The 25,837-nt window shown below is 41.1% G+C and overlaps 2 protein-coding genes across 2 annotated transcripts; one reads left to right on the forward strand and one right to left on the reverse strand.

The window, feature by feature from the left end:
* The first annotated feature begins 2,236 nt into the window (after positions 1–2,236).
* On the forward strand, positions 2,237–2,676 carry c15h10orf53 (chromosome 15 C10orf53 homolog). The gene is made up of 3 exons (XM_073481347.1): positions 2,237–2,330; positions 2,408–2,527; positions 2,612–2,676. The coding sequence occupies exons 1-3, from the start codon at positions 2,237–2,239 to the stop codon at positions 2,674–2,676; spliced, it is 279 nt and encodes a 92-aa protein (XP_073337448.1).
* A 1,376-nt stretch (positions 2,677–4,052) lies between these two features.
* On the reverse strand, positions 4,053–23,586 carry ogdhl (oxoglutarate dehydrogenase L). The gene is made up of 23 exons (XM_073481517.1): positions 23,494–23,586; positions 22,535–22,767; positions 21,689–21,859; positions 20,851–20,953; positions 17,498–17,613; positions 17,255–17,409; positions 16,779–16,925; positions 16,594–16,684; positions 16,341–16,520; positions 16,123–16,251; positions 14,534–14,713; positions 14,293–14,445; positions 13,589–13,691; positions 13,342–13,470; positions 12,966–13,116; positions 9,653–9,780; positions 9,391–9,569; positions 9,175–9,246; positions 8,477–8,602; positions 6,713–6,785; positions 6,464–6,627; positions 5,903–6,057; positions 4,053–5,801 (listed from the first exon to the last, which is right to left on the reverse strand). The coding sequence occupies exons 2-23, from the start codon at positions 22,763–22,765 to the stop codon at positions 5,678–5,680; spliced, it is 3,060 nt and encodes a 1,019-aa protein (XP_073337618.1). The 5' UTR covers positions 22,766–22,767; positions 23,494–23,586; the 3' UTR covers positions 4,053–5,677.
* Positions 23,587–25,837: the final 2,251 nt, after the last annotated feature.

Genomic DNA, 25,837 nt, shown 5'->3' on the forward strand with positions numbered 1-25,837 from the left:
GAGGTGTTTCGTTATTATAACGGATGTTGTCAGAAAAAATGATCCTATATAAAGCCGTAATTCAAATGTCTCTCAAAATGGTACGTATGTAGGTAAAAATTCAAGCCATTTTTTTCACTAAATTGAGATGAATCAGCCAAAGAAAGGAGTAAACGTATTGTTGGTAACGACCAGTGCTGCATTTAAGGATGGCAGGAAATGGGAGGATTCATTCTCCCGTTTCTGTGTCTGCATTTTTTTTTTTCTCATTCTGTCTGTGAAGCCTGTCAGTCAGTTTGACAGAACACATGCAGTCTGTGATAAATGGCTGATGTCAACTTGCAAATCGCATGCTGCTATCTGATTTTCTGAATATTATAAGTGGGCTACATTGTGAACTAGAATATTCTATGCAATACCATTTTGTGTTGTGTCTATTGTACCAACAACACTTGTGGTATTACTCAAACGTCTAAATGTCAGTGTCCTTTTATCAAATCATGTTGTTAACTGTACTGTGATCCGTACACTGGGACTCATACTGTGCTTGTGTACATAGGAAACAATAAGAAACTGACAAAGATTTTAAAGAGATGTTGTTTAGTTTATCAAAGAATGTTAAGTGTGATCAAACATGTGCATTTGTAAATCTATGAGCAGAATATATGAATTAAGTTATTTATTTTTGTATGATGTAATCTAATGTTTTAGGGTGTAAATGTTAAAAAGTAAGGATATGAAACTTACTAACCAGAGGTGATCACTGTGTTTATGACTGTCCTTGTATTTATGAAATAAATTATTGTATTTATGGAATACTGCTGAAGATTAAAAGAAACTAAAATCAAACTAAGACTCGTGTTCATTTTGCACTAGTAGATTCACAGTTTGAAAAATTCTGCTGTTTTATGAAAAATTACTTCTTTTGTCTTTTATTTTAATTTATTTATTTAAGGTACAATGTACATTGAGCAACGTTACTGCACATGGTCCCAGTGAGTTGACGTAATGTAACTAATTACTGTACTTAAGTACAATTTTGAAGTACTTTTTTCAATTTTCTGCAACTTTATACTTCGCACTTGACTACATTTTGTAGGCGAATATTGTACTTTTTAATCCACTACATTTATTTGATTACTTTAGTAACTAGTTACTTTGCAGAATACACGCTACATCAGAGCCAACAAGTGCATTTGTGATTAATTTTCATCAACAATCAGATTTAAAAAAAACACTGATTCAGATAATCAGAAAAAGGTTGAATATCTGATCTGATAATGGCCGACTGCGAATCAATCAACCCATAGTGTACAGTAAAAACAGGGGTACTTCTGAGACTTTTGATACTTTTTAACGACCCCACAAATGTATGATTTTACTGCTTTCATGGGAGCTGACCCCCACTGGCTTCCACATAACTTGAACCCTGACTTTATCTTAAAACACAGGGTAATGTCATGAAATGTCTCACTTTGTCTGACCAACAGTCCAAAATCCTAAAATATTCAATAACAAGACAAAGTTGCCACCTGGAACCATCACATATCTAGACTTTTTAGACTTTTACTCAACTATCCGTATACATAGGTGACTTCCACTTTTACCAAGGTAATATATTCATGAAATACTTACTCAAGTAGGACCTTTGGCTACTTTTTACAACACTGCACTTGCCACTGTATGCCAAAAGGCCATTTCAACCAAACTGGAATCATGACAAACTCTTGGAAGATTTGTTTTTATTACAATTTATATTATGACAGAGTAAATCATATTACAGTATCTTATTCATGATATGTGGTACTGAGTCCAATTCATAATAAAATCTCTTGAATGTGTGTGCCTCTGAGTGTAAATTATAACTAATTATCAGACACCTTTTCATTAAGAGGAATTATCTGAAACCTGGTAAAAAAAAAATGCACTTCAATTCAAAGTTTTATTGGCATTATTGCCAATAAAACAAGTCATTGTGTATTTGTTAATTCATATAGCCTCATATTTGACTAATTATAATGAGATATTCATAAATGTGTTTTTGGTGAGAAGTATCAGCCTCAATCATTTTGCCTCAACAACTTATTCATGAATAAATCTAATAAAGTGTAGCAGATGACACTACTGACACATTTGGGAGGAGGCTGTGTTAGCAATAGGTGCAGTGTGTGTGTGTGTGTGTGTGTGTGTGTGTGTGTGTGTGTGTGTGTGTGTGTGTGTGTGTGTGTGACAGTTACCCAGGCGACCACAACAAACAATGCCAAACAACGCGCGGGTCACACTCTGCTACGGACCTTATGAATCCAACGGAATCGTGGGACACCGGACCTTCCGCCTGCAGGGTCTCCAGGGTATGTTCCTCTTCGCACACAGCCCATTTAGTCTGTGTTGATGTCAGGTGAGGTCAAACTGTCCAACGTGTCCGCAGCCGCCCTGAGAGCGCGCGGGCACCATTGCGTCCTGGAGGAAACGCGTGAGAGGAACGCGGTGGAGCTCGTGGTCAACGGGGAGGTCGTCTTCAGCTGCGATATCAAGCAGCTGCAGTTTGGTGAGTGTGTGCTGTTGCGTTGTTCTGAGTGATGTTAAGCAGAATCAGAGCCAGGCAACCTGTTCATGTTTATCTCCCCTGCAGGTGGAGATGGACAGCTGGACCCTGTGTGCAGAGAAGCCGTTGCTGCTGTGGAGAAGGCTTACTGAAGAAAACAGGAACCTGCCACTGAACCTTTACATAAAAAACACCCATCATTTGCTTTTTTACTTATCCAGCAATCCATTATAGTTTATTAAGACTGCATTTCATTTGTATATACATGTGCTTTGTGCTGCTGCATGACTATGAATGTGTGCTGTTGGTAATCAGACAGTAGGTCTACATTATTGCAAATTCTCACATTCAATGTGTGTTAATTTGTGTTGGTAGTTCGTTTAGGTCAGTAGGAGCAACAGGAAGCTATTGTGACAGGAAACGTCACAAACTGCACGGCCCAGGTGATTGTGATTAAGACCGCCCAGAACATCAGTGGTACCTGAAAACGGAGCATCAGTGAGATAGGTGAAGTGAGATGTCTGCACAGAGCCCAAAGGAAACTAAAAAACAACACTCACCCCAGCCAGTCTGGTCACCCTGCTGCCGTCTGGCAAGAGATACAGAAGTATCTGCTGCCGTACTACCAGACTACAGAGCAGCTTCTTTCCCCAGGCTGCCAGGCTTCTTAACTCATCTTCTTCACTCCACCATACTGTATGTGTAGAATAAAGAGACTGCAACTTGCTCTTGCGGTGCAACCCAGTGTTGTAGAATGACAAGTAAATGAACAGTGAACCTTGGAATTTGCATTATAAAGCACAATATCAACTACATAATTAGATCATCTTGTGGGGTAGTCTCTTGTGGGGCCCTCTGTAAAAACAGTTTTTAACACATTTGTCATTTTAGTTTATATTGGGCCCACATGGTGCCTATTCCAAAGTTTATATGTATAATTCCAGTATAGGTTTATGGGTTGCTTCCCAGGTCTCTAGGGATATAATAAATCTACCATAACTAGCCCATTGTGTGCACTTTACTTAATGGGAACTTTGGGAGGGTACAAGATGATGCACAGGCAGTGGGGCCCCAACAGCAATCTTTTGCCTTTAAGTCCCTGGAGGGGTTAACCAAGCTACACAGAGTCTTTCACATACTCTATGTAGGCTATTTGCGGCCCCTGTGGCCACAACTGTGATATAATCGTACATGAAAACAGCAAAGTAATCGAGTATAACAGCAGAACAACTACAGAAGAGTCTTAAAGTCAGCAAATTGACTCTAATGCAGGTCACAAAGCAACATCTGTCTTATGTTTAATGTAACTATTAGCTGCTAGACATACCAGACCAAGTAAGTCTGTAGCAGCACAACCTCTGAGTGTATTAAAATGAGAGTTTCAGTGCTTATGAATTAATTTTTTTATTTATTAAAGCATAATGTGTTATTTCATCTCTAAAACCTCATATAGTCTCGCTGTAAGTCACTGACTTTTTTTTTTACACCGTCAAGCATCATTTGCAACCACAAATCATGACCAGACATGTTATTAAACTTAAATATATTTTATTGCATATTTTATTATTCCCATGAACAGTTCCATAAGGTTGTGCACGTTTCAATATCCACACTAATATGAGGAAAACATTTTTTTCATCAATAAAACTAACACACATAACCCTCTTTTAAAAATCATTAAAGATGTAAAATTACATTTGTGCATGGCTTATAGTTAAATCTCCCAGCTGGAAGTGGAGAGGTTAAGCTACAGTAGAGCTAAACAGGAAGCATCGTTTATTGAGCATTTCTAAGCACAGTGGTAACTAATATCAATTCTGTCAAACACCTGGGGATTTGAATGTGACAGCCAGGCGTCAATATTGCTCTCCAAGCATCCAAAGCTTTGCTGTGTTTTTTGTGTGGCGTTTGTGTGTGTGCGCTTCCCTCAGCCTCCACAGAGGAAGCTGAGCCTTATGTCCTAAGTAGAAAACATGGCTGGAAGTCTCTGTGCCAGCTGGCTCATGTCTCCTGGTGAAGTGAGGCGTGACAATAAATACAGACTCCTTCAGTAACAGCCAAGGTAGCCAAAGCAGATACTGGCACTAAACCTACCGATGTGTAAAATTTCACAACAGTCTTCATACCTGTGATATGTGAATCGTATTCATCGTTTAAGTACACCAGTTGGTGTTTTGTGTGCGTCTCGTAGCTTCTGCTATCCATCTACAAAAATCAATACAAATACAAATCAATACTACAAATATAGACTAGTATCGAGCGTGGCAGCGATGGAGGTATCCACAGTGCTAAAGCTACTCTAATAACAGTGATTGTCACAAATCTGGCATTGGGTGAGTGAATGATATAACGGGTACAAAGACAGTACTATTGCTACTTCACCACTTAACAAGGTGACAATTCTGTGACTGAGGGATTATATTTAAACTTGTATAATACTTTCTTTTACTTTGAAATAAAGGTGTAGGAAGTGTAGCACCACAAGTGTAACAAATCTATGAAATGTCTAGTTCTGTTTAAACAAATCTTTGAGGTGTATACATACACTGAAAGCCCTCATTAAGGTGCTGAATAGTGTTGATTGAACAAAGTTGCCGTTTCTTCCAGTAAAGCCGGTTTCAGATCACAAAGAAAAGATATTTTTGGGAAGGTTTACCTCATCCAAACTGAGGCTAGGAGGATAAAGGGTGATAGAGGTTTGAGTGATTTTGGGTTGTATAAATAAAAATGACTTGATTTCACTTGACAAAGGACGTGGCCAGGAGACGACAGTGAAAGTGAAAAACAATTTGTCGTTCTGTCCTGTGTCGTGTGTCACAGTGGAGGACAAGTGATTCAGCATTTAGGACAGTCGTGAGGAGTCCCAATTCTTTGCCTTTTCTCTGCATATCATAGTTATTGCAGGTCGTGAAAGACTGTACACTATGATTTGTCAAGATGCAACATACATTCAACATTAACAGTACAATGAGGCGTAAGTCAGTCTTCAACATGAGACTACAAAAGGTTGAAATTATGTTTGCTAAAACCTCTTGGCTATGAACTAGATTGTCACAAAGCTAAAAAAGTTTTAAAATATGCCACATCAAAACTCGACTATGGTGTTTGGAGATGAAACTGCACCTCCAGCCCGGTTCTTGTTCCAGCTCTCACTTACAAGTGCGTCCCCTGGAAGGCGCTCAGGTTGAAAGCCGTGTCCATGAACCTCTTCAGCTCATTGAGGTGGGTGGACTTGTTCCCTGTCGCAGGAGCAGCTGCAGGGTCCCGTCCCACGTACCTGTGTGTGAAACACAAACGGTTTGTCATCAAAATTGAAGTCCTCCACCTGATTCTTTAAATAGATTTAGAATAAATAGACAAATGTAAAGAAACCCATACCAAACGGGTCTCTTATTGGCCACAACTGTGAGGAACCGTGGCCGGACGTAATCATAGTAGCCCATGTTCTTGTGCTCCTCCTGACACCAGACCAGCTCAGCGTTGGCGTATTTCTCTGCCTCTGCTCGGACCAGGTCAAATGGGAACGGGGAGATCTGAGGGCGAAGCCAAAGAATAAGCAGAACAAGAAATGATAAAATTGCATCTGTTGGACATTGGCAGTATATGCTAAGTTACGCATGGCTGTAATAAACAGAGTGAAATAAATAAAGGTCGCAAACCAGAAACAAAACCTGTTCTATAATCGCCAAGGAAAAACTTAAAGAAATGAGAGAAAAATTAATAGAGATCATAAAAAAAAATTTTCTTCCGCTAGACCATTTCTCTTCTTCAAAACAGGCTGAAATCAAGCAAGTGAAAAAAACAGTTTTTGCAAAATTGAGGAATCATTTCTAATGCGTTACTCTAAAATGTGCATAAAACACATTCATTAGAACACAGCTAGTCTCATTTCAAAATACAGTGCGTTGCATATTCAGACAGAGGAGAGGGATTAAACACCTGTTCAAGTCTGATGATGGCGATGTCTTTCTCTAGTTCTTGCCGTTTCCTCTCTTTAGCCAGTTCATAGTAGACTTTTCCAGTACAGAAGATCACCCTCTTCACTTGAGCTGGGTTTTGACTGGCAGGGCTCTCGTCTGGAATCAGCCTCTTGAATTTAGTTCCTGCAGACATTGAATATGATATGTTACCTATCACCGCACACCAAATTCTTATGTCACATTTCCCAGAGATAAAGTTAAACTCTACCTTTGGCGAGGTCATCAAAACTGGACCTTGCCTCCGGGAGCCTCAGCAGAGACTTGGGAGTGAAAATGATCAGCTGTGAGGAAAAAAAAGAGAAAAGTTTCTGTCAGTGACAAACAACAGATTGATTCCATCAGCCGTATCTTCATTGAGCACTTTGAAAAACTCCAGAGAAAAAAGTTTTTATCTCTTTTCACGCTAATTTGTTGCCACCATATAGCACGCAACATCAGCATTGGGAAAACAAAACATTTCTTTAACAATCAAATAAATAAAAGCCTTTGTGCTCAGCCGACCAAGTCCAGAATTTCAGAGTTTTTCATGAAAAAACAAACAATATTATCCCCTGTTGGCCTCCTCCTAATTTGCTCAGGAAGTCATTTTCTCATGCTTCGTGAAGCATTGCATTTATGTGCGACAGGGGATCAGTTAAGACATTCACTGTGGCTGAAAACTATGAAAGACTGAAAAAAGAGCTGTGCATATACAAAAAAGGAGAAATGCTTTACACCCCGAAACTTTACACCCAAACTAGTTCAAAAGGGGTCCAAAGTACAAATTAGTAACATACAGAACCACAGATTCATTTTCAAGGATTGCCGTATTATCGTACTGTATCATAACATATGAATTCGACAGTTCATCTTCCATGATGTAGCAATGAACCAGTATGCAGACATAACCTTGTTTGTGCCTCTCATGTTTTCATACTTGAGGCTTTGATTGAATTTAAAGAACAGCTATGATCCGCAGTTTTCCTCAAAGAGAATTACAAGGCAAATGAAGTACTTTTAAGAACAAGGTTCCCACGTCTTCTCAAACATCAACTTCCAAGGACTTTTCAAGGGCTTTCCAGGCACAATTCGCTCAAATTCAGTGACCCAACACATTATGTTTGAGACACGGATAGATGTAAGTCATTTTAAAACACTGAGAAATGTTTTAATGAGACCTGGCAGGCTTTACAGAAGCTCAAGTGCAACAATTTGAAAAAAATATCAAAAGAACTTTAATTTCTATTCTTGTACAAAATATATAAATTCAAGCACTTTCAATGACCTATGTCTTTATTTTTAACAACTTTCAAGGTAACTCCACTAATTTTACACAATAAAGTGGGTTTACAGGTCTTGTAGAGTACTATTGCATATGTGAAAAAAGTACTATAAAGCTTTTTCTAGCTCCAGAAGAATTTACATCTGATAAACTGCCTCCAGTGATGTCATTCAGTGGCTAGGTTGCATTGTGGGTAATGTAAGTGCCAGGTTTTAAAAAGGAAGAAGATCGCGGGAAATAAAGAAGGTGGTTCTGCTGTATCGATTTTGACCACTTGTTTTTAAACTGTCCATAATGAGTCCGACAGTGTTACAGGAGTGCAATGCTAGACAGTGGACTACTTTTCAAAACCTGGTGCCTACATTACCCACAATGCAACTTAGCCACTGATTGACGTCACTTGAGGCAATTTATCAGATTACATGCAGCTTCTTCAGGAGCCACTTAAGGCTTTATACTACTTTTTCACATATGCACCAGTACTATGCATAACCTGTAAACACACTTTAATGTATAAAATTGGTGAGTTACTCTGTAATCTGTTCTCTCAAATAAATCTCAAACAAACTTTATTTTTCAGGAAATGACTTTTAAGCATCGGTAAGTGGTGTTGAATCACTGTCTGGAATTTTTAAATTATGCCTTGCAGTCGATGCAAAATTTCAAAGCAAGACACAGATAAAATATAGTGAAGAAGATGTCACACTTTACCGGTTTTCTGAATGGAAGCAGAATCTGCCGTCTGAGCACATGACAGTAGTTAGCAGGCGTGGAGCAGTTGACCACAATCCAGTTACAGTCGTACAGCTGCTGGACTTCAAAATCTCCACTAAATTCCTGCGTGAAAAAAAAATTTAAGTAGCAAGTAGTAAAAGGTTATTGACTTTGAAATTTTGTTTACAAAAAATAACATTTCTGATTACAGAGTTATAGTGTTGGTTGAAGCTATGCTTTTTCTCAGGATTGGACAGGATTGGGCACCGCACTGTATCTCTCTCACCCACACAAACACACAGGACAGAGAATGTTAATCCCTTCCTATGCTTGCACTAATAGTTTGATCAATATCCCATTTGAAGATGAATCTGGTAAGCTTCTGCTGATACAGCCCGCTGTGGTTCCCTCCTTGAATGTTCCCTCGTACAGCTCACCCCTGGGACCCGCCTTACTGCTGAATACTAACCCTTTGGAGACCATAATGAAGAGACTTCTCAGCTCTAGAGAAATTGGCAATCATCACTTTAGCCATCACTTAAGTGGTCATGACATCATACACATAGCCAATAAAACAGGAATGTTAACAGAGCACAGTGTGCGGTGCACTTTCTCTGAAATGTACCATTACGTGATCATGTGCCTCATATTGGTAACCATTTGAGCCTTAATGTATCTTATACATGTGAACATACAGGGAAGTGATCAGGATCATCTTTGCTCATTTGCAGGAAGCGTTCAGGTCGGGCTGATGAATGTTCTGGACCCTAAGAATAGAGGAGAGGAAGAGCAAGACACTTAATGACAAAATGGAAGCTGAATCCCATTTAAACATATATTCAAAATATCCAAATGTATCTGTAAATACTGCAGAATTACACAGTTAAACCTGTTTTAAGTTAACTTCTCACCATTCCCTCCATCCCATGTGGCAGCAGTAGGACGATACCGTTGTTGCGGACCCATTTGGCCTGGCCCGGACTGATGAACTGGTCAATGATACACTGGGCTGTGTTGTGAAAGTCTCCAAACTGGGCCTCCCAGAGGATCAGAGCATTTGGACTCGCCATGGCAAAGCCAAGCTCAAAACCTGAAGGGATAAGTCATCATTACACAGAGATACAAAATGACTCAATACAGCATTCTGTGTGGCCTGAGTGGCTTCAGTCTTACCTAGCACTCCATACTCTGACAAGGAGCTGTTGCAGACAGTGTAAGGAGCCTGGTTGTCCCACAGGTGGTTCATGGGAACACAGAAACGTTTGTCCACCTCTTGGTCATGGAGAACATGATGACGGTGGCTATAAAACAAATGAGAGGCAGAAATAGAAAAGAACGAGACAGTCACAGGAGCAAGGCTATGCTAGCGGCTTTGTGAGGCTTGCTTGTACACAGTTGTGCTTTGAGCTAAATGCTAAAGTCATCGTGCTAACAGGGCCACAGTGAAGTTGCTTGCATGTAAATGTTTAGCAGTGTTGATGTTTACAATGTTAACCATCTTAGTTTAGCCTATTAGCATGCAGACAGAGACACAGACAGACAGAGCCATCCATGCTGCTTGCATGGCTGTAAAACACCACTGTTGTGCCAAGTCGGTACTTAAAAATATTGGGGAGCAGAGAAAATAAATCAAAGTAATGACATCATCTGTTACTAAGAGAGATTATGAATCACATTAAACTGAAATTAATGGTTAGAGAGGAAAATTAAAAAACACAACAATACAAGTAATTTAAGAGGTTATGACACATGTTGCATGAAGAAAGGTTTTCAGCAGGGCTGCAACTTATGATTAAGTTTATTAATAACTAAAGTACTGATTACTTTTGGCAAAAGAATGTAATTTGTTATCTATAATCGGTCAGAAATGAATGATCAAATGAAAATGTAGATGAAGGTGACATTTGAGGTGGAACCAGTGTTTTGCCTGATAAATCACTTAAATGATTAATCCATTACTGATTTAAAGGCTTATCATTTCTGCACAAGTATTTAGAAGACAAAAAAAACAAAGTGTGGTCTTTATAAAGACATCGCCACAAAAGATTTTCATGTCTCTAAATCGTCTTAAATTATGTTGGTGAAAACAACAGGTTTTCTGGGGAAAAAGGATTTCTTTAAAGCTTCTTAACCCAGTAGATACAGGCTAAACACAAACACACACACACACACACACACACACACACACACACACACACACACACTACAGCCTCTGTCCCGGCCCATACAGACACTCCATGAAGAGTACCCTCCTCTCTCCTCGTCCTCAGCCAGTATGAGGCCCAACAAGAGTTGATGGGAGCAAAGAGCCAAGTGCTAACAAGCTCTGCCAGTCCGCTCGCTCCCAGTGTAGGAATCAGTGTTCAAAACCAGCACGATGAGACAATCACTTAAACCCCATTTAACATCACTTTAATGACATCTACACACACATACACTCAGACACACACAGGGCTAGAGGTTATGTAATGGTCAGGCGGAAGAACTGCAGGAAATAACCTAAATGTATTGATTATTATCTTAAATGTGATATATTACCTCCTAGAAGACGTGATGATCATGATTTGAGGTCTTTGAAGACTATAATTCATAATTACGGACTAATGAGGGCACATAATGTACTGCATAATTGTTTTGTTTGATCCTTGCTCCATATTTGCAGGATAAACATGTACAGATTCTCTTCAAGAAATCCTTTGATGAAAGAACAAAATCGAGAGCATCCAGCCTTAATTGAGGTAACACACGATTTCATGTTTCGTTTTCTCCATCCACTCGTACAAAATCCAAAGAGGACCCTCGCAAGAATGAGGTCTTTCTCTGGGATTGCCTCATAAAGTGCGTGCCCACCTCTTTCTTCTTTCTTCCTTTCTCTTACATTTACACAATAAAACACACACACACATACACATACAACCTCTGCCTGGGGGCCCCATTAGTCAGGGAAAGGGGTGCACAGTGCAGCGCATGCAACGCACCCAAACACGACGAAGTGAATCCATTAGTCCACGCTGTTACGTACATCACAGAAACGCAAGCAGGCCCACTCAACTGTAACATGCCAATATGCTCGGCTCCTGAGAACTATGAAGGGAAACAGAGTAGTGGGGGATGAAAAAGTGTAGCGTAGTAGGGGGGGAGGAATGAAGGTATAAGGGGGTAAAGTAAAGCTGAAGTGAGGAAGCTTGCAGACTTACACTGACACAGAGGAGGATTTAAATAAACAACAGGTGATACAGAGATGAAGGGTGGATGTAGCGTTTGAGTGCGAGTATTTTTTTCCGCCCGCTGACGGGGATAGTGGACTCAGAGAAGTAGATGTCAGCAGTAAATGCAAGGCAAAAAGAAAAAGCCCCATAGCCTCTGGTTAGTTAGTGTGATGTATGTCGCTGTGAGCTGAGAGGAGGTGGTGGTGGGGGGTGGTGTCAGTGAAGATGGGCTGGTGGAGAAATGATAGGGGACAGACGAGACAGGCGCAGTGAAAGGGGGAGCTGGTTTTGTTCATGTGTCACTCGTTCCCTCCATACCATGACAACACCATGTGGGCTTCACAGTTCCCGGGAGGCTGTGCTGACGTCTTCTGTCTGTCAGTCACCCCCCACCCCCCCACTATCTTAAGGTGACTGTTTGTTACCCTGCAAGTCACTGTACAGCGAGGTGACATATGTAGAAATGATTCTCACAGTATCAACATTTTCCAATATTGATATCTGTTTATCACAAGGCATGCACTTTAAAAAAGGAAAAAGCTGATGTTCAAAAAAATACATTTTCATTCAGACATATATTACATGAGAAAAAACTCCGAGTGCAATATCCAAATCTTAGAAGCTGCAAATTTTTGGTTAAAGTAAAATGTTTGACAAAACAGCATCATAATAAAGTACTGTACTGCTGCTGAGATACCCTGGCCCACAATTCTTGATCTCCAGATGTAATAGAAACATGTTTGTTTGGTACAGACCCCAAGAAAACTCACTTATCATTATTTAAATAGTTTTTTCAGTGAAAAATGAAAATTGTCAGGCAAAAAAGATAAATCACACTAATGTGAATCCCATTGCAACCGTAATATCTGTCGTAATAATAGGATTTTTTTTACCATAATGTGCGGACCTGACTGTCAATATGTTCAGATTGAAAGTTGATTGGCAATTTTATTTAATTAGCACCCAGCCCTACACAAATGTAAGGGAAGATAACTCTTATTTCTGCCTGAAAAAACACAGTAAGTGACTTAATTCAGTGAGAAGGGACACTACGAACCCCTTGATGTTTTACCATAACTGTATTATTATTTTGTAATGAAGTCATAGCCATCATAATATTATTACATTTCCACTTACTAAGTACTTGATATGCCTTGTACTTGATATTGTACAGTTTTGTAACTATACTTGAGGATCCTTTAGCACAGCAGAGCTGCACACTGGTCACCAGTAGTGTAGGCAACATTGAGTTCTCAGCTGTGTTGACATGGACTCACCTAAAGGTGCCTCGCTCTACATCCTGCCCGCTGAGGCGTACGTGGATGCCGTCTTTGAGAAGGGAACCAAACGCCATGTACTCTCCCAGAGCCCAGTCCATTTGCCGATTCTTCACCAGGTCAGCACGACCACGCAGGATACGAGACACACCTGGAGATACACACACACACACACAGGTACAAAGATGAAAAATAATATCAACAAGAGCACTGGGGAAGGGTGTATAAAACACAATGGACTGACATACTGTATTGTAAATATCACCCTGCAGTAATGTGTGCTCTTCTGACAGATCATTAGCACAGCATTTGAGTATTATGACTACTATCGGCATTACCATGACTCTATTCTCCAGCACACATCAACTGAACTCACCAGCGTGAATCTTAAAATCTTCCAGAGGGACTGAGCTGGCTGTCTGGCCAATGTGCTGCAGGACCTCCTCATCCAGTCCTGTGGGAACACAGCTCATACTCTTGGGCTCTCCCTCTGCTGTGAAAAAATCTACAGAGAGACAGAGACAGCTTCACTCTGACAGAAACGGAAAGTATTCACAGTATAAGCAGTGAATGAAAATAAAAACATAAAACTTGAATAACTGGATTGCTATGGGATAATTTACCTGGCCAGGGGGAGTCGAGCCAGTCTCGAATGTGTAAAATCTTTTCATCCTTGGAGCTGGTGTACGCCTCCTCACATATCTTGTCATATTTGGCAACTTCTTCCTGCAACCACATTTGGTAATGTGCATCATTACCTGATGCAGTTTGTTTACTTCATTAAAGGACTACCATTGACTAACCAAAACTGTGTTTAGCTGAGTCCTAACGAGAGAGAGATATTACAGGAGAAAAGTCTCCACCAGCAGTCGTGGTTCTGCCTTGCTATATTAAAAAATAAAAGAGTCCAAATAGCAGGCCACACAACAGAACACAATGTCCATCAGAGAGCAGCTGCAGTATTTCTCTGACATGTGGTATAAAAAAAATGTTTAGAATGGATGTTACAATCAAAGTTTCTGTTTTGGATGAAGAACCTGCGCAATTCCATTGAATGGCGCCAGAATCTGAGGTATACTTCAACTTCACTGAGCAATATATACTTTATGTGAGGGATTGCGAGGCTGGGTGATTGAACTGAGGCAGTAAATTGGAACTCAAATACAGCAGTGCTAGCACAACACATTTACTTGAAGGCTAGGGGAATATCTAAGTGTGATTTAATGCACATGGTCCAGCGAGTGGTGATACAAAATAAAACAGCGTACAGTAGCAGCCACCAATATACAGTATATTTAACAAGAGCATACAGCTTTAGATCACAAACCTCAAATTCCTGCAGTGTCACCACACCCTCAGCAATGAGCTTGTCAGAGTACTTTTTCAGCACATGCTCCTGTCGACGGATCTGTTTGTACATCAGCGGCTGGGTGAACATGGGCTCGTCCATCTCATTGTGGCCAAACCGTCTGTAACTAACCTGTAAGTGCACACAAAGAAGCCACGTCTGAGCATGTACTAGGATTTGTGTTGTCCTGGTGATCCATTAAGACTCAGCCGTTACTAACCAGGTCAATGACGACATCCTTGTTGAAGGTGGCCCTCCACTCTGCAGCCACCCGGCACACGTACATGACAGCCTCGGGGTCATCTGCATTCACATGGAAGATGGGTGCATTGACAACCCGAGCAACATCAGTGGGGTAGGGGGAGGAGCGGGCCATGCGAGGGTCTGTAGTGAAGCCGATCTGAGAGGCAACAATCACACACCAGAGTTGATATCAGCCTAGAATCATGCACAACATGTTCTCTACTGTTATGAATAACAGTATAAAATATCTTTACATGTGTAAAACAAAAGTTTAAAGTGTAAACCTGTTTTTTAGATTTTACGTACAGTTTTCTTAGAATAATAAAAGCAACATTATGTAGAAATCACTGTGCAACACCACTGTCGTAAAATACAACTCCCAGGTCTGTTACAATTTGTCAGACATAATGTAAACCTGCCTTGAAGTAAACATGTATGTAACGCTGTGATCCTACCCTCTCACTGAAGTTACAGTTGTACAGAAACAAGTGATAGGGGGGCGGAGTGGCTGAGACAGAGACACCATTCACCCTTTTACAACACACTGTACCATCAACATGATTTTGAAGCTGTATTTCAAGGTAAAGTGTTGCTTTAATTTAAACAACTGAATTTTGTAAAACAATAACGCTACATGATCACATCTTCATGACACAATTCCACTGATAATTGAATAGTGAATTATTGTCAAGTCCCACTAATTATCATTAATAGCTGCAGAGATAATAGCAGTAGCTGTAATTCTAGCAGTTACATTGTTAGTATTAGCAATAGTATTTGTATTAGGGATGCACGATATGGATTCTCATGGCCGATATCAATAAGATAACCGATATTTTCACATTTTTCTATTTTAAAGATGCATTTCAGACTTTTCTTGTAAAAAAAAAGAAGTTTTCTTTACATTAAGAGTGTCCTTTAAAACACACTGCGTGTATTTTGAGGTCCAACGAATGTGTTGAGTCCTTTTCCTTCCTTATAAAACACATGCAAAGCTGATTGTTTGAATATTTCCAAACAACCTTTTTTGTTTACACTGATGTTTAATTGCGCCAGTAGTCTTCTTCATTGCCTTTGTTTGAACGCTGCTTTCTTGGGCAATAGTGCCACCAACTTTCAATCAGTAGAACAGCACAAAACAAACTGTATGAACGTGTATGGCACTAACTGCTGGCATTTACATTCTTGAGTACTTGCACAATATAAACAAAAACAAGGAGTCACAGGTAAAAACATTGCTCCATGGCTTGACTAGTGCTCAAAAACTGTGGTTTTTGCACACTGACAATCAGAATCCAACCTTAGAGGTGCATAGTTGAGCCTACTGTATCAGAGTGTGTAGATGCTGCGCTTTTTAAGTCAGTAAAAGCAATTTGGTTTTGTATTATCACCTGTATTTACCAGTTATATTTTCATTATCGGGCAATAAATATTTATTAGCCGGATATACAATACATCGTGCATCCCGAATTAGCATTACTGCCATAACTGTTAGCATGTCAGCATAACATATATACGTGCATTCTGGTAAATGGTAAATGTGTCAGGTCACAAACTCCAAAATACCTGGTTGTTGACCACCACATGGATTGTACCATATGTGGTGTAGGAGGGGAGCTCACTGAGGTGGAAGGTCTCATACACAACTCCTTGTCCAGCAAAAGCAGCATCCCCATGCATCAAGATGGACATCACCTGGGAAAATCACATCGTAGACTGGTGTATCTCATTTACAACAGCAAACACAAAATGAACCAGCATCTACCTGGTACAATAACAATTACCTTCTTTCCCTGAGTGTCTCCTCTGTAGAACTGCTCAGCTTTAGCCTTGCCCTGAACCACTGGATCCACTGCCTCCAGATGGGAGGGGTTCGCCATGAGCGACAGCGTGATGTTCTTGTCCGTCTCGCGGTTGATCCTCTCGTGGTACATCCCAAGGTGGTATTTGACATCACCTGAGCCCTACAGGTGTAGAAAAGCGTATGAAATAAAGCATCGGAATGCTTTTCTCTCTGACACATTTCCAAACCCTCACCTCATCAGCGGCCTCTAGCTTGGAGTCGAACTGACAGAAGATCTGATCCAGGTCCTTACGGATCACATTGGCCAAGACATTCAGTCGACCCCTGGAAGTAGAGTTTACAGATAAGTACAGAAGGAGAAGAATAACATGTATGCACAGATTGAACTGAGAGGTGAGAAAATGTCAAGACACAGTACCGATGAGGCATCCCCATGATCACGCTGTCAATGCCGGCAGCGCTCGACTTGTCAATGATGGTTTTAAGGGCGGGGATGAGCACTTCACAGCCCTCCAGACCAAAACGTTTCTCCGATGACCACTTTCTGGCCAGGAAGTCCTCAAACCTGGACATAAAAAAGCTGAGCATCATTTTTGCCACTACCAGGTAGCTTTACACGATTGATGTGGAACGATCCTTAGGAAACAACACTTTGATGATTTAGAGAACTGGTACCCAAGCTTTTACTAAATGTACTTCAGTACCACTGTGTGATCATGGCTCGAGTCGTTTATCAAAGCTGAAAATGAGCTCACAGGAAGAATAGGCCATTTATCTTTCCAAATATATTCATGTACAAGCCTGTTGTTTATGTTATGATGTGAGCTATAACTAAAAGTGAGGTATTGTACTGTCATCAAACTGTAAGTCAGAAGACGTTTATTCACTGCTGACCGTGTGGATCTGATCAGGCGGGCGAGCAAAGTTCTCTTCTCGGCATTAGTGAACTGCATGATGCCCGGAGTCTCGATTTTCTGACGAATCCACTGACACTGGTCCACGTTGTTAATGAACATAAACTCGACCCCTATGTGACTGCAGTAGGAGGTCTGAAAAAGAACCACAAAGAGCACGGTACAGTGGTATTGTTTCCCAGCATTAGAGACATGTAAGGACACAAACATACAAACAAAATACCTCCAGTCTGCGTATGATTTCTCTAAGAGGAAGAGTGGTGTCTCCTCCACCGATGAAGGTGGTGGGGGGCAGCTGAAAGGTCCTGTCCAAGTCAGACTCATCAAGACCGTAGAAACCTACAATACCACAGGGTTGTTTAAGGCTTTTGAGACAGGCCTATAACAACAAATAATGCATATTATAGCCTCACTCACAGTTCATAATAAAATTTTGAGAGGTAGTTTCTGATGCAATTCAACAGGGCTGAGGCAATCCAAAGATTCAAACTTATTATAAATCATTTTCAGTACAATAACATTCATAACACAAAGACCTGCCGATATCCCAGTTTTATTCCTGAACTGAAATTTTAATATATATCAAGATCTTAAGTTCTTCTGTTTCTTCTCATATCATGTGAAGGCAGACGAAATCAGAGCTAAGAATGGGACCTACACTCAAAAATAAAGAACTAGAATGCGCACCAGTATAGTTGCTGTTTCTGAGCTTTGGTACTGAATAATGCCCAGAACATTTTTGGCAGAACATTATGACGTCATAGTGAAGTTGACTTTTGACCTTTTGGATCTAAAATGTCATCACTTGTCCTGTTAGACATTTGTGGGAAATTGTGTCAAAATCATCACATGAATTGTTGAGTAATTGACAAAAATGTGTTTCAGTCAGGACCACTTTGTCAAAATAATCTTTATTTACTTGCACAAGTTTCATTTGGCGGTATGGTACTGTTCTGGGACCCCCTGCTCTTCCACGCGCTTGCGTGGAAAGCCTGAGGCAGGAAGAGCACACCTTCCTGCCCTTCATGAGCCATCATGAACGGCATAAGCAGGGAGCGCAGCAGCAAAGAAAAACCCAGACAGAGCAAAGCAACCGACAAGATACAATGGTAATATTCATAACAGATGACAGGAGGCGCTGGGGTGGAGGTGGGTTGCAAAGAGCCAGCAGAGGAAGCAGCAAGTGAGGTCGGGCTAGAGCAGTTTAAATAGTGCGCTCTGAATGCAATTTCCCAATAGGAAGCTGGCACGGGGAGTCAGCTGAGCCATCAGCTGATCTGCTCCGTGTTGACAGCTACGCTGTTGAAGCTGATTTAGCGCTTGACGTCGTGGCCTGCCAGAACTGACGCTACGCTTGATTTCATGAGGTCACGGTGACCTTTGACCACCAAAATCTAATCAGTTCATCCTTGAGTCCAAGTAGATGTTTATGACAAATTTGAAGATATTCCCTCAACACATGCTTGAGATACAGCGTTCACTTGTATGGGACGGATGGACGAACAACCCAAGTACATAATGCCTCCAGCTACAGCTATCGCCGGCACATAAAAATGTTATGATTACTGAAATATGCAAAGTCTTTGTTCACAGAAATCCAAATATTCAGCCTATATAGGTTCTTACATTGGTACAACTTTTATATCAGGAAATTCTCACCACCTCTGTGTCTTTATCACGCAGATAATGGCAGAACAGTACTCTTTATGTCCCAAAGACAGAAATCGGCAAAAGGGTATTTGTGCGTTCTGCACCTTCGGCATGGAAAACATTGCAGAATGACTTGGAACTCAAAGGCTCATTAAATGCCTTTTAATCAAAAATGAAAGAATTAGAGGCAGAATCATTAGGATGTCAATGTTTCTAATTTACCTGGTTATGCAACTGACTCCTAGAAATGCCTCTTTTGGAAGTGTGAGTTCCTTATGCTTGTTTATTGTATTTTGTGTCCTTTTGTGGAACTATGTGTTTTTATGCTTCTGAATGTATTGGCCAGGTCTCCCTTGAAAAAGACATTCTTAGTCTCAGTGGGACTCTGGTTAAATAAAAGTTAAATAAATAGTATGAATAAAGTTTTACACCATTGTTAATTGAACACCTTTGGGTTTTGGACACTTGGTTGGACAATAATTTGAGGGGTAACCTTGGGCTCTAGGAAATTGTTATGGCCATTTGGCACTGACTTTTAATAGACTGAATGATTAATGCATTTATAAAAAAAATTATAAAAGGGATTAACTGATCATGAAAATTGTTACCTGCAGCCCTAACTGAGACTGCCACTCTAATGAAGGGTTTAATCACTTTTTAGGTTAGACTTGTAGCTTTTTGATGAATACTACAGTACTGTTCCCTGCAAACTTAGAGTATAGCTCACTTACAGTTAATTGACTTGAATTCTGATCCAATTTAATTAGTTTTTATGACAATAATAAAGCTTGGTTATGAAATAAAAACAATTGCCCAGGATGCATTTGTACACAGATACAGCATCAACGGCCCAACATAAGTTCCTGTTCTGACAAAGCCCACCTGAGAGAGCTGCTCAAGCTCAAGATCGCAGGCAACATAAGAGGAGACAGGTGCAAATCATATTAGGAACGCAGCAAAGACAAAGGGGGCCGAGAATAGACTCTTGTACTATCAGCTGACCGAATAAGGGGCCACGGAGGCTGTCATTAGCTTTCATTAGGGAGCTATAGCTCTGGTGACAATACATAATGCGGAGCTATGTCCTGACACACACTGATCACTGATAGCCAACAGAAACAGTGTCTCTCTCTCTCTTTCTCCTCTTCACTAGCTATTACTGAAGACTTCGATCGCTTTCTGTGGCCGTCCCGCATCCACCGATCCCCCGTCCGCTAAATGAAATGGAGAATGACGGGAGCTGGGCCTGAGATTAATGACAGCATTAGGACGACCAACCTGCATACGCAGAGAATGTGATGGGGCCTTTTATACTGAAACACCACTTACACTCTTGGGTCTGATGAGTTATGCAAGCCTGGTCCAGAGAGATGTGTGGATAATAACGCGTGTGTAGATGCACATGTATGTACTGTACAAACTCTCAAAGGGATACAGTAATGTTATTGAAAAAAATACAGATATTTTTAATTATAAAGCACATGAGGCTTTTGAAGTAAACCCACCAATGAGAATAATACGCACATGCCTGAAACAAGTATCCTGAGGTTATTAGAAGGAAGGACTTCTATAGTAGGAATCTAATCAGCATACTGTATATACTGCCTGTGGGATGTGGGTTAACTCCATATGCCTTTTGTTAAGAAAGGGGATAGTTATTTACCTCTTCTGTCCAAAGTCCACTAGAAAATGTATAACATAATAAGTATTTGCATTAAGATGACAAGCCTGTGTCTCTGTATGAGTATTTTTGAAGTTGTACCTTTGCATGGGTTTTATGGAGACTAAGATTATGAATCTACCTCAGTAAATTGAAAACTCAAAAGACAATCGACTCAAGACATCAAGAATGTTACAGAAAAAGTCACTCTTTTCATAATTTAGGTATTTGGCTGGTGTTTGTGATGTGCCTGTTGTGAGGCTCACCTAATTTATCGATGGTGGTGATCAGGTCAGAGGGAACGAAGGAGTCCAGGTCAGCATCCAGGATTCCCAGAGGGTCTAACTGGGCAACGTGATGACCACGAATCTGCACAGAGAGAAGAAGAGGTGAGGAGAATCAGTTAAGAAAGAGAAAGTGGGTCTCAGATTGAGCAAGGCGTTGCCATTATGATACTGAGTATAAACAGCTGGAGAATAAGCTAACACTCAGTTGTAGGTCAACCTCTCTGAGAAAAGAGCCCCCATGAGAGTGCTTTTATGTCCAGGTACACACACACACGTATTCCCACCAGGATTGCAACAAACTGGGAATAAAAGTGACGCCGTTGCCAAAACACAGAATTTAATAAATCCCTCGGATAGTTCCTCGAATTAATTTGAGGGCGAGGGGAAATGTTACCACCTGTTTTGTTTAAGTAGTCTCTTTGATATTTCCATTTTCAAAAAGCAGCCGGGCTAAGAAGGTTGGAGTTAATCTTGCTATTTGCATAACCTCTCGCAGTGACAAACAAATTGTATATTCCTTTTAATACAAGGACGGCGAGTATAAACAGCTTACGCTGCCAGATTGTTTGATGCATTTTTCACACAAACACGTCGCAGATACAAATAGTTGCAGCCAGTGGTTGCTCGAGGTAGATGACATCTTAGTTGTGTACACAGACACCGCATTAAGATTTAAACGGATGCCCATGAGATATGTGATCAATCTTTTAATTTGTAAATTACATAAATCCACTTCATACAAACTGATGTGCATGAGTGTGTGTATGAGTGTGTGTATGCGTGTGTGTCACAGCTGGGCCGGGTGAGTGTGGGGTACCTGGTAGGCTCTAATGAGAGTGTGCACAGCCAGGTGGTCCTCCACCACTTTCTGTGCCATGTCTGGTGAGTGGGACAGCACTCGGCCCTGGAGCAGAGCGGAGGGCCGTCTCTCGCCCGCCTCGCCAGACGGACTGGAGGCCTGGATGTTACGGAAGAACGCGTCCCAAGACTAGAACACAGAGACAGACGGATCAGGCATCGCAAACATGGACCAAAAGTATCTCTGCTGCTTATTAACTGCTAGGTTACAGTGAAAGGCTGGACGGGACAAGACACTGGTGACACACGGGATTGTAGGTCAGGCCAGCCCCATCCCAACGTGTCAGTTTCTGACAAGTTGGGAATCCCAATGCCTCAGTATTTGACCAGTTGGGAAAGAGATTCAAAAATCTTTTTTTTTTTACAATTAGCACCTTTAAGGGCCCTTTGGCCATATGCTGAACTGTATTTCAAGACCAGCATTGGAAATAGCAGTTAACTGTAGTTGTTGGACATCGATTCCTCTGCAATATTCCCTTAAAGGATAAGTTCACCCAAAAATTTTAATTCAGTCATTTTCTACTCAACACCAGGCTGATGAAATGTCTTTTTCGGGCCGTTTCTTTAAATTTTAAAACCAGTTGTTTAGGAGAATGCTGCAACTCTGTTGTGTTGTGAGGCTCCAGGAATGTTGCGTGGACCACAAAAATACATCTAACTTATCATCCACATGGAGGTGAGGAGATAATGACAGAATTTATCATTTTTGGGTGAACTTATCCTTTAATAGGCACATCTAAAATGAATTTTAAAAATCTGTTATTCAGTAATGTGCTAAGAAATGGCACATGTTGCACACTGTTACCTCGTGGACGTTTTTGTGATCCTCCAACCAGGCAAAGTACATCTCCTCCACATAGCTGGAGCTACTGGCCACGGCTGAAGGGACAGGAGCAGCCTCTGAGGAGCAGGCTCTCCTGGGATCAACCCAGCGCCTGGTCGGGCCTCCTCCTCCTCCTCCACACCCTCGTAGCCACTGCCTCCCCCCAACACGCCCACCCCTCAGCACACCCGCTAGGGCCCGAAACTGACTCATGGCTACAGAGAGACAAACAGAAAGTTGAGGGTTACAGAGTTAACCATTAGTCCTTCAGATGCGAATGTTGTCTTGAGGACAGTCACTTATGAAAACGCAGGGAAAGTGTGCATGATTGGGTTTTGTCGTCGCAGCTTTTATTCTGACTTTGAATGTCACACATTTAACAATATTTAATCTGCTAAAATGATTGTAGGTTGCGCACGGAGCGCGTATTGTAGCACTTATCTGGACGTGTAATTGCGCACAGGCTCGCTATGGATGAAACGACCTTTACAAGCGTTTATTTTCGATGGGATTTCCGCTTATCAAAGCGACGCGTATTTAATGTCAAAGCTCTGCAAGAACAACCTAAATGCGACCACGCAACGGCCTGTGCGTGTCCCTGCTCAGAGTCCCTGCAGCTGCAAGAGGCGCGTAACCGCGATCGGCCCAAGTATGAAGGTCTTTGACTGCAGTCTCCCCCCGCTGCTACAACTTCCTCACCTCTTCCTGCGGGATGCTTCACGGGCTCCTTCGGGCTACTGCGCCGACATCAACGCCGAAACATTGTCTGTTTCATTCTGGGTCTGTTGCGCTTCCCCTGGACCTCTAATCCCTCAACGTCAACATAAATCTTCATAATCTCCCCTCGGCTGTGCCATTGGGAACGCAGCGCGGCATCACAGGAAATAGGACAGTGCTTCAAAAATGTCAGCTACGCTTTACTTTGTAGAAATTGCATTTACCTCAGACTGCACCGCTCTTTGGCTCTATTGTCATCGCAGGAGGGTGTAAGTAGGACAGGTATCAGTGAAGGTGACACAGATCCGGGCGCACACACGGCTCGTCACGCCCCCCTCCTCTCTGGTGTCAGGTGGTGCTTCTCCTGCACAGCCAGCAGCCTGCTGCACCCAAAGGTGCCAGTGGTGCCTGGGTAAACATACCAGCTTATGGACACAGACAGGAAAACGATCATCCAAATTTATTTTATTTCAGACACGTTTACTTAAATAATACGTGTAAAAAATGATCAGAAATAGTAGCCACTGATTATATAATCAGAATATTTACTTTAACCCTGTCAAATCAAATCGATGAAGCCCTCCACATCCAGACAGGCCATTTTTCCCCTCTAAGTTACATCACACATATGTCTTTCCCCCCTTCAGTGTTAATTATATTAGCCAATTAAACTTTTACAAAGGCTGAACATGAGTCATTTGAGCAAGTGGTTTCAGATTGATGGCCTTCCACCTTGAGTGGGTTAAACAATACGATTATTGGCCCTCCCTCCAGCTTCTTTCCTCCCCTTACCAAACCTCTCTCTCCTCCTCATCTAGATTTCCATCATTCATACTCGCTGGCACAGATGGAACAGCATTATCAATCACGACTAACACATAACTGGCAAGAGGGAAAATGGAGTGGGCACTGGTTTGCGAGAGGATCTACCAGACAGAACAGTGTAGGTCTAAATGACAGGACGTCACATTAATCAGAGCGTTATCATGTGGTTTTTAAACTGGGGATCTTTGTGCAAACCAGTATGCAGTGCAGTCTCAACAACACCAAAATGTCTCATTTAAAAATAAAATACCTTATATTATACCTTACAATATACTTTTGTAACCTAGAGCTGGGAAATATATCAACATTATATCAATATCCTGATGTGAGACTGTGTATCGGCTTTGGATACCGTTATATTGTGATATAACGATCAGTGTTGTCTTTCCCTGTTTTTTTTAAGGCTGCATTACAGTAGAGTGATGCAATCTTCTGAACTTGCCAGACTGTTGTACCCACTTAGATGATTATCTATCAGAAATCTTATCTAAGGAGCCCCCACAAGAGCTCAGTTGGTTGAAATTTCACTCATGTACAGAGGCTGTGTCCCCACTGCAGTGGTCAAGGGTTTGAATCCGACCTATGGCTCTTTGCTCCATGTTATCCCCCCTCTCTCTCCCATCCCATTTCCTGTCATTCTTCAGCTAACTGGTCTAATAAAGCCATGAAAAAGGCCAAAATATTAATAATTTTAAAAATCTCATCCTACATTATTGGTCAAAAACACTGTGATATTTGTTTTGGTCCATACCACCCAATCCTAATATAACCAAACAATAAAAGTAAGAATGTATTTACTGTAAAACAACACACAGTAATGCTCAGTGTTCCCTGTAAGAGATTTCCTCCTTTTTCATTATTTGCATTTGTGTTTGCCGCTGCTCTCCGGCTGACCTGGAGAACGAGGGGTCAGGCAATTATGAACTGAAATGCCATTTTGTTGTAGTGACTTTACCGCCTGACAAAGATGGAGCGAAGACCAGTTGCTTTCTGGCGTTTTATTAATAGTGTTCATCGATGAAAAGACCTGCGCCGCTGGGTAACATTGCAGGCTTAAATTACATCCTGTTTAGAATAATCACATCAGCAGACAGGACAAAAGTGGAGCAGCTGTTCAGTGTTTGAAACATTTCTTGTGTATGCTTGGAAATTAAATAAGTGACAATTCTCTAACCTCCTGTTTCTGCTGACAAAATATTTAAATGTGAGTTACAGTCAAAATGTGTCATCCAGCATGTTGACTTTGGTGATTCATTTGTAGGATTTGCCCGGCACGTTCTGTCAATGTTCAGCAACAAATTCATCTTTGAATCCACCAGTAACCATAGATAAAGTTCATGTCACTAAACTGCAGCCTTCAACATTCAGATCTGCCAAACCAAACTGACTTTGGTCCGCAGCTCATCAGGTCAATGCCGAGCTCAGTGCAAAGAGCAGGAGAGAGGCAGATAATGTGTAATCCACTTACCATAGCCAAGCCTACACACCATTTATGGAAGTCCACGTCATGAGGTTATTTAGGAGTCCTAATTCATCTAATAAAGCATGTTTGGAGGCAGAATCAAATTTGTCTGAAAGCCCTTGGTCCACGTGCTATCACAAAAATCAATCACATTTCAAATGATTAAATAATGTATGATTTCATGAAATCAAGAGACAAATCTGCGGTGCCGAGGCACAGATACAAACATACATATAAAGAGGAAATTAATTCTCTCTGATGCAGCCCAGAGTCTGAAATAC

Source organism: Pagrus major, chromosome 15 (assembly GCF_040436345.1).
Source record: "Pagrus major chromosome 15, Pma_NU_1.0".
Taxonomy (NCBI): Eukaryota; Metazoa; Chordata; class Actinopteri; order Spariformes; family Sparidae; genus Pagrus; species Pagrus major.

Coding starts and splice junctions, on each gene's coding strand:
- ogdhl (XM_073481517.1), bottom strand. CDS start 22,765: ATGAGTCAGTTTCGGGCCCTAGCGGGTGTGCTGAGGGGTGGGCGTGTT. Junction 9,781..12,965: donor GTAGAGCGAGGCACCTTTAG/GTGAGTCCATGT, acceptor TTTGTTTTATAG/CCACCGTCATCATGTTCTCC. Junction 6,786..8,476: donor TGCTTCCATTCAGAAAACCG/GTAAAGTGTGAC, acceptor TTTTCCTCACAG/CTGATCATTTTCACTCCCAA.
- c15h10orf53 (XM_073481347.1), top strand. CDS start 2,237: ATGCCAAACAACGCGCGGGTCACACTCTGCTACGGACCTTATGAATCC. Junction 2,331..2,407: donor CCGCCTGCAGGGTCTCCAGG/GTATGTTCCTCT, acceptor ACGTGTCCGCAG/CCGCCCTGAGAGCGCGCGGG. Junction 2,528..2,611: donor TATCAAGCAGCTGCAGTTTG/GTGAGTGTGTGC, acceptor TCTCCCCTGCAG/GTGGAGATGGACAGCTGGAC.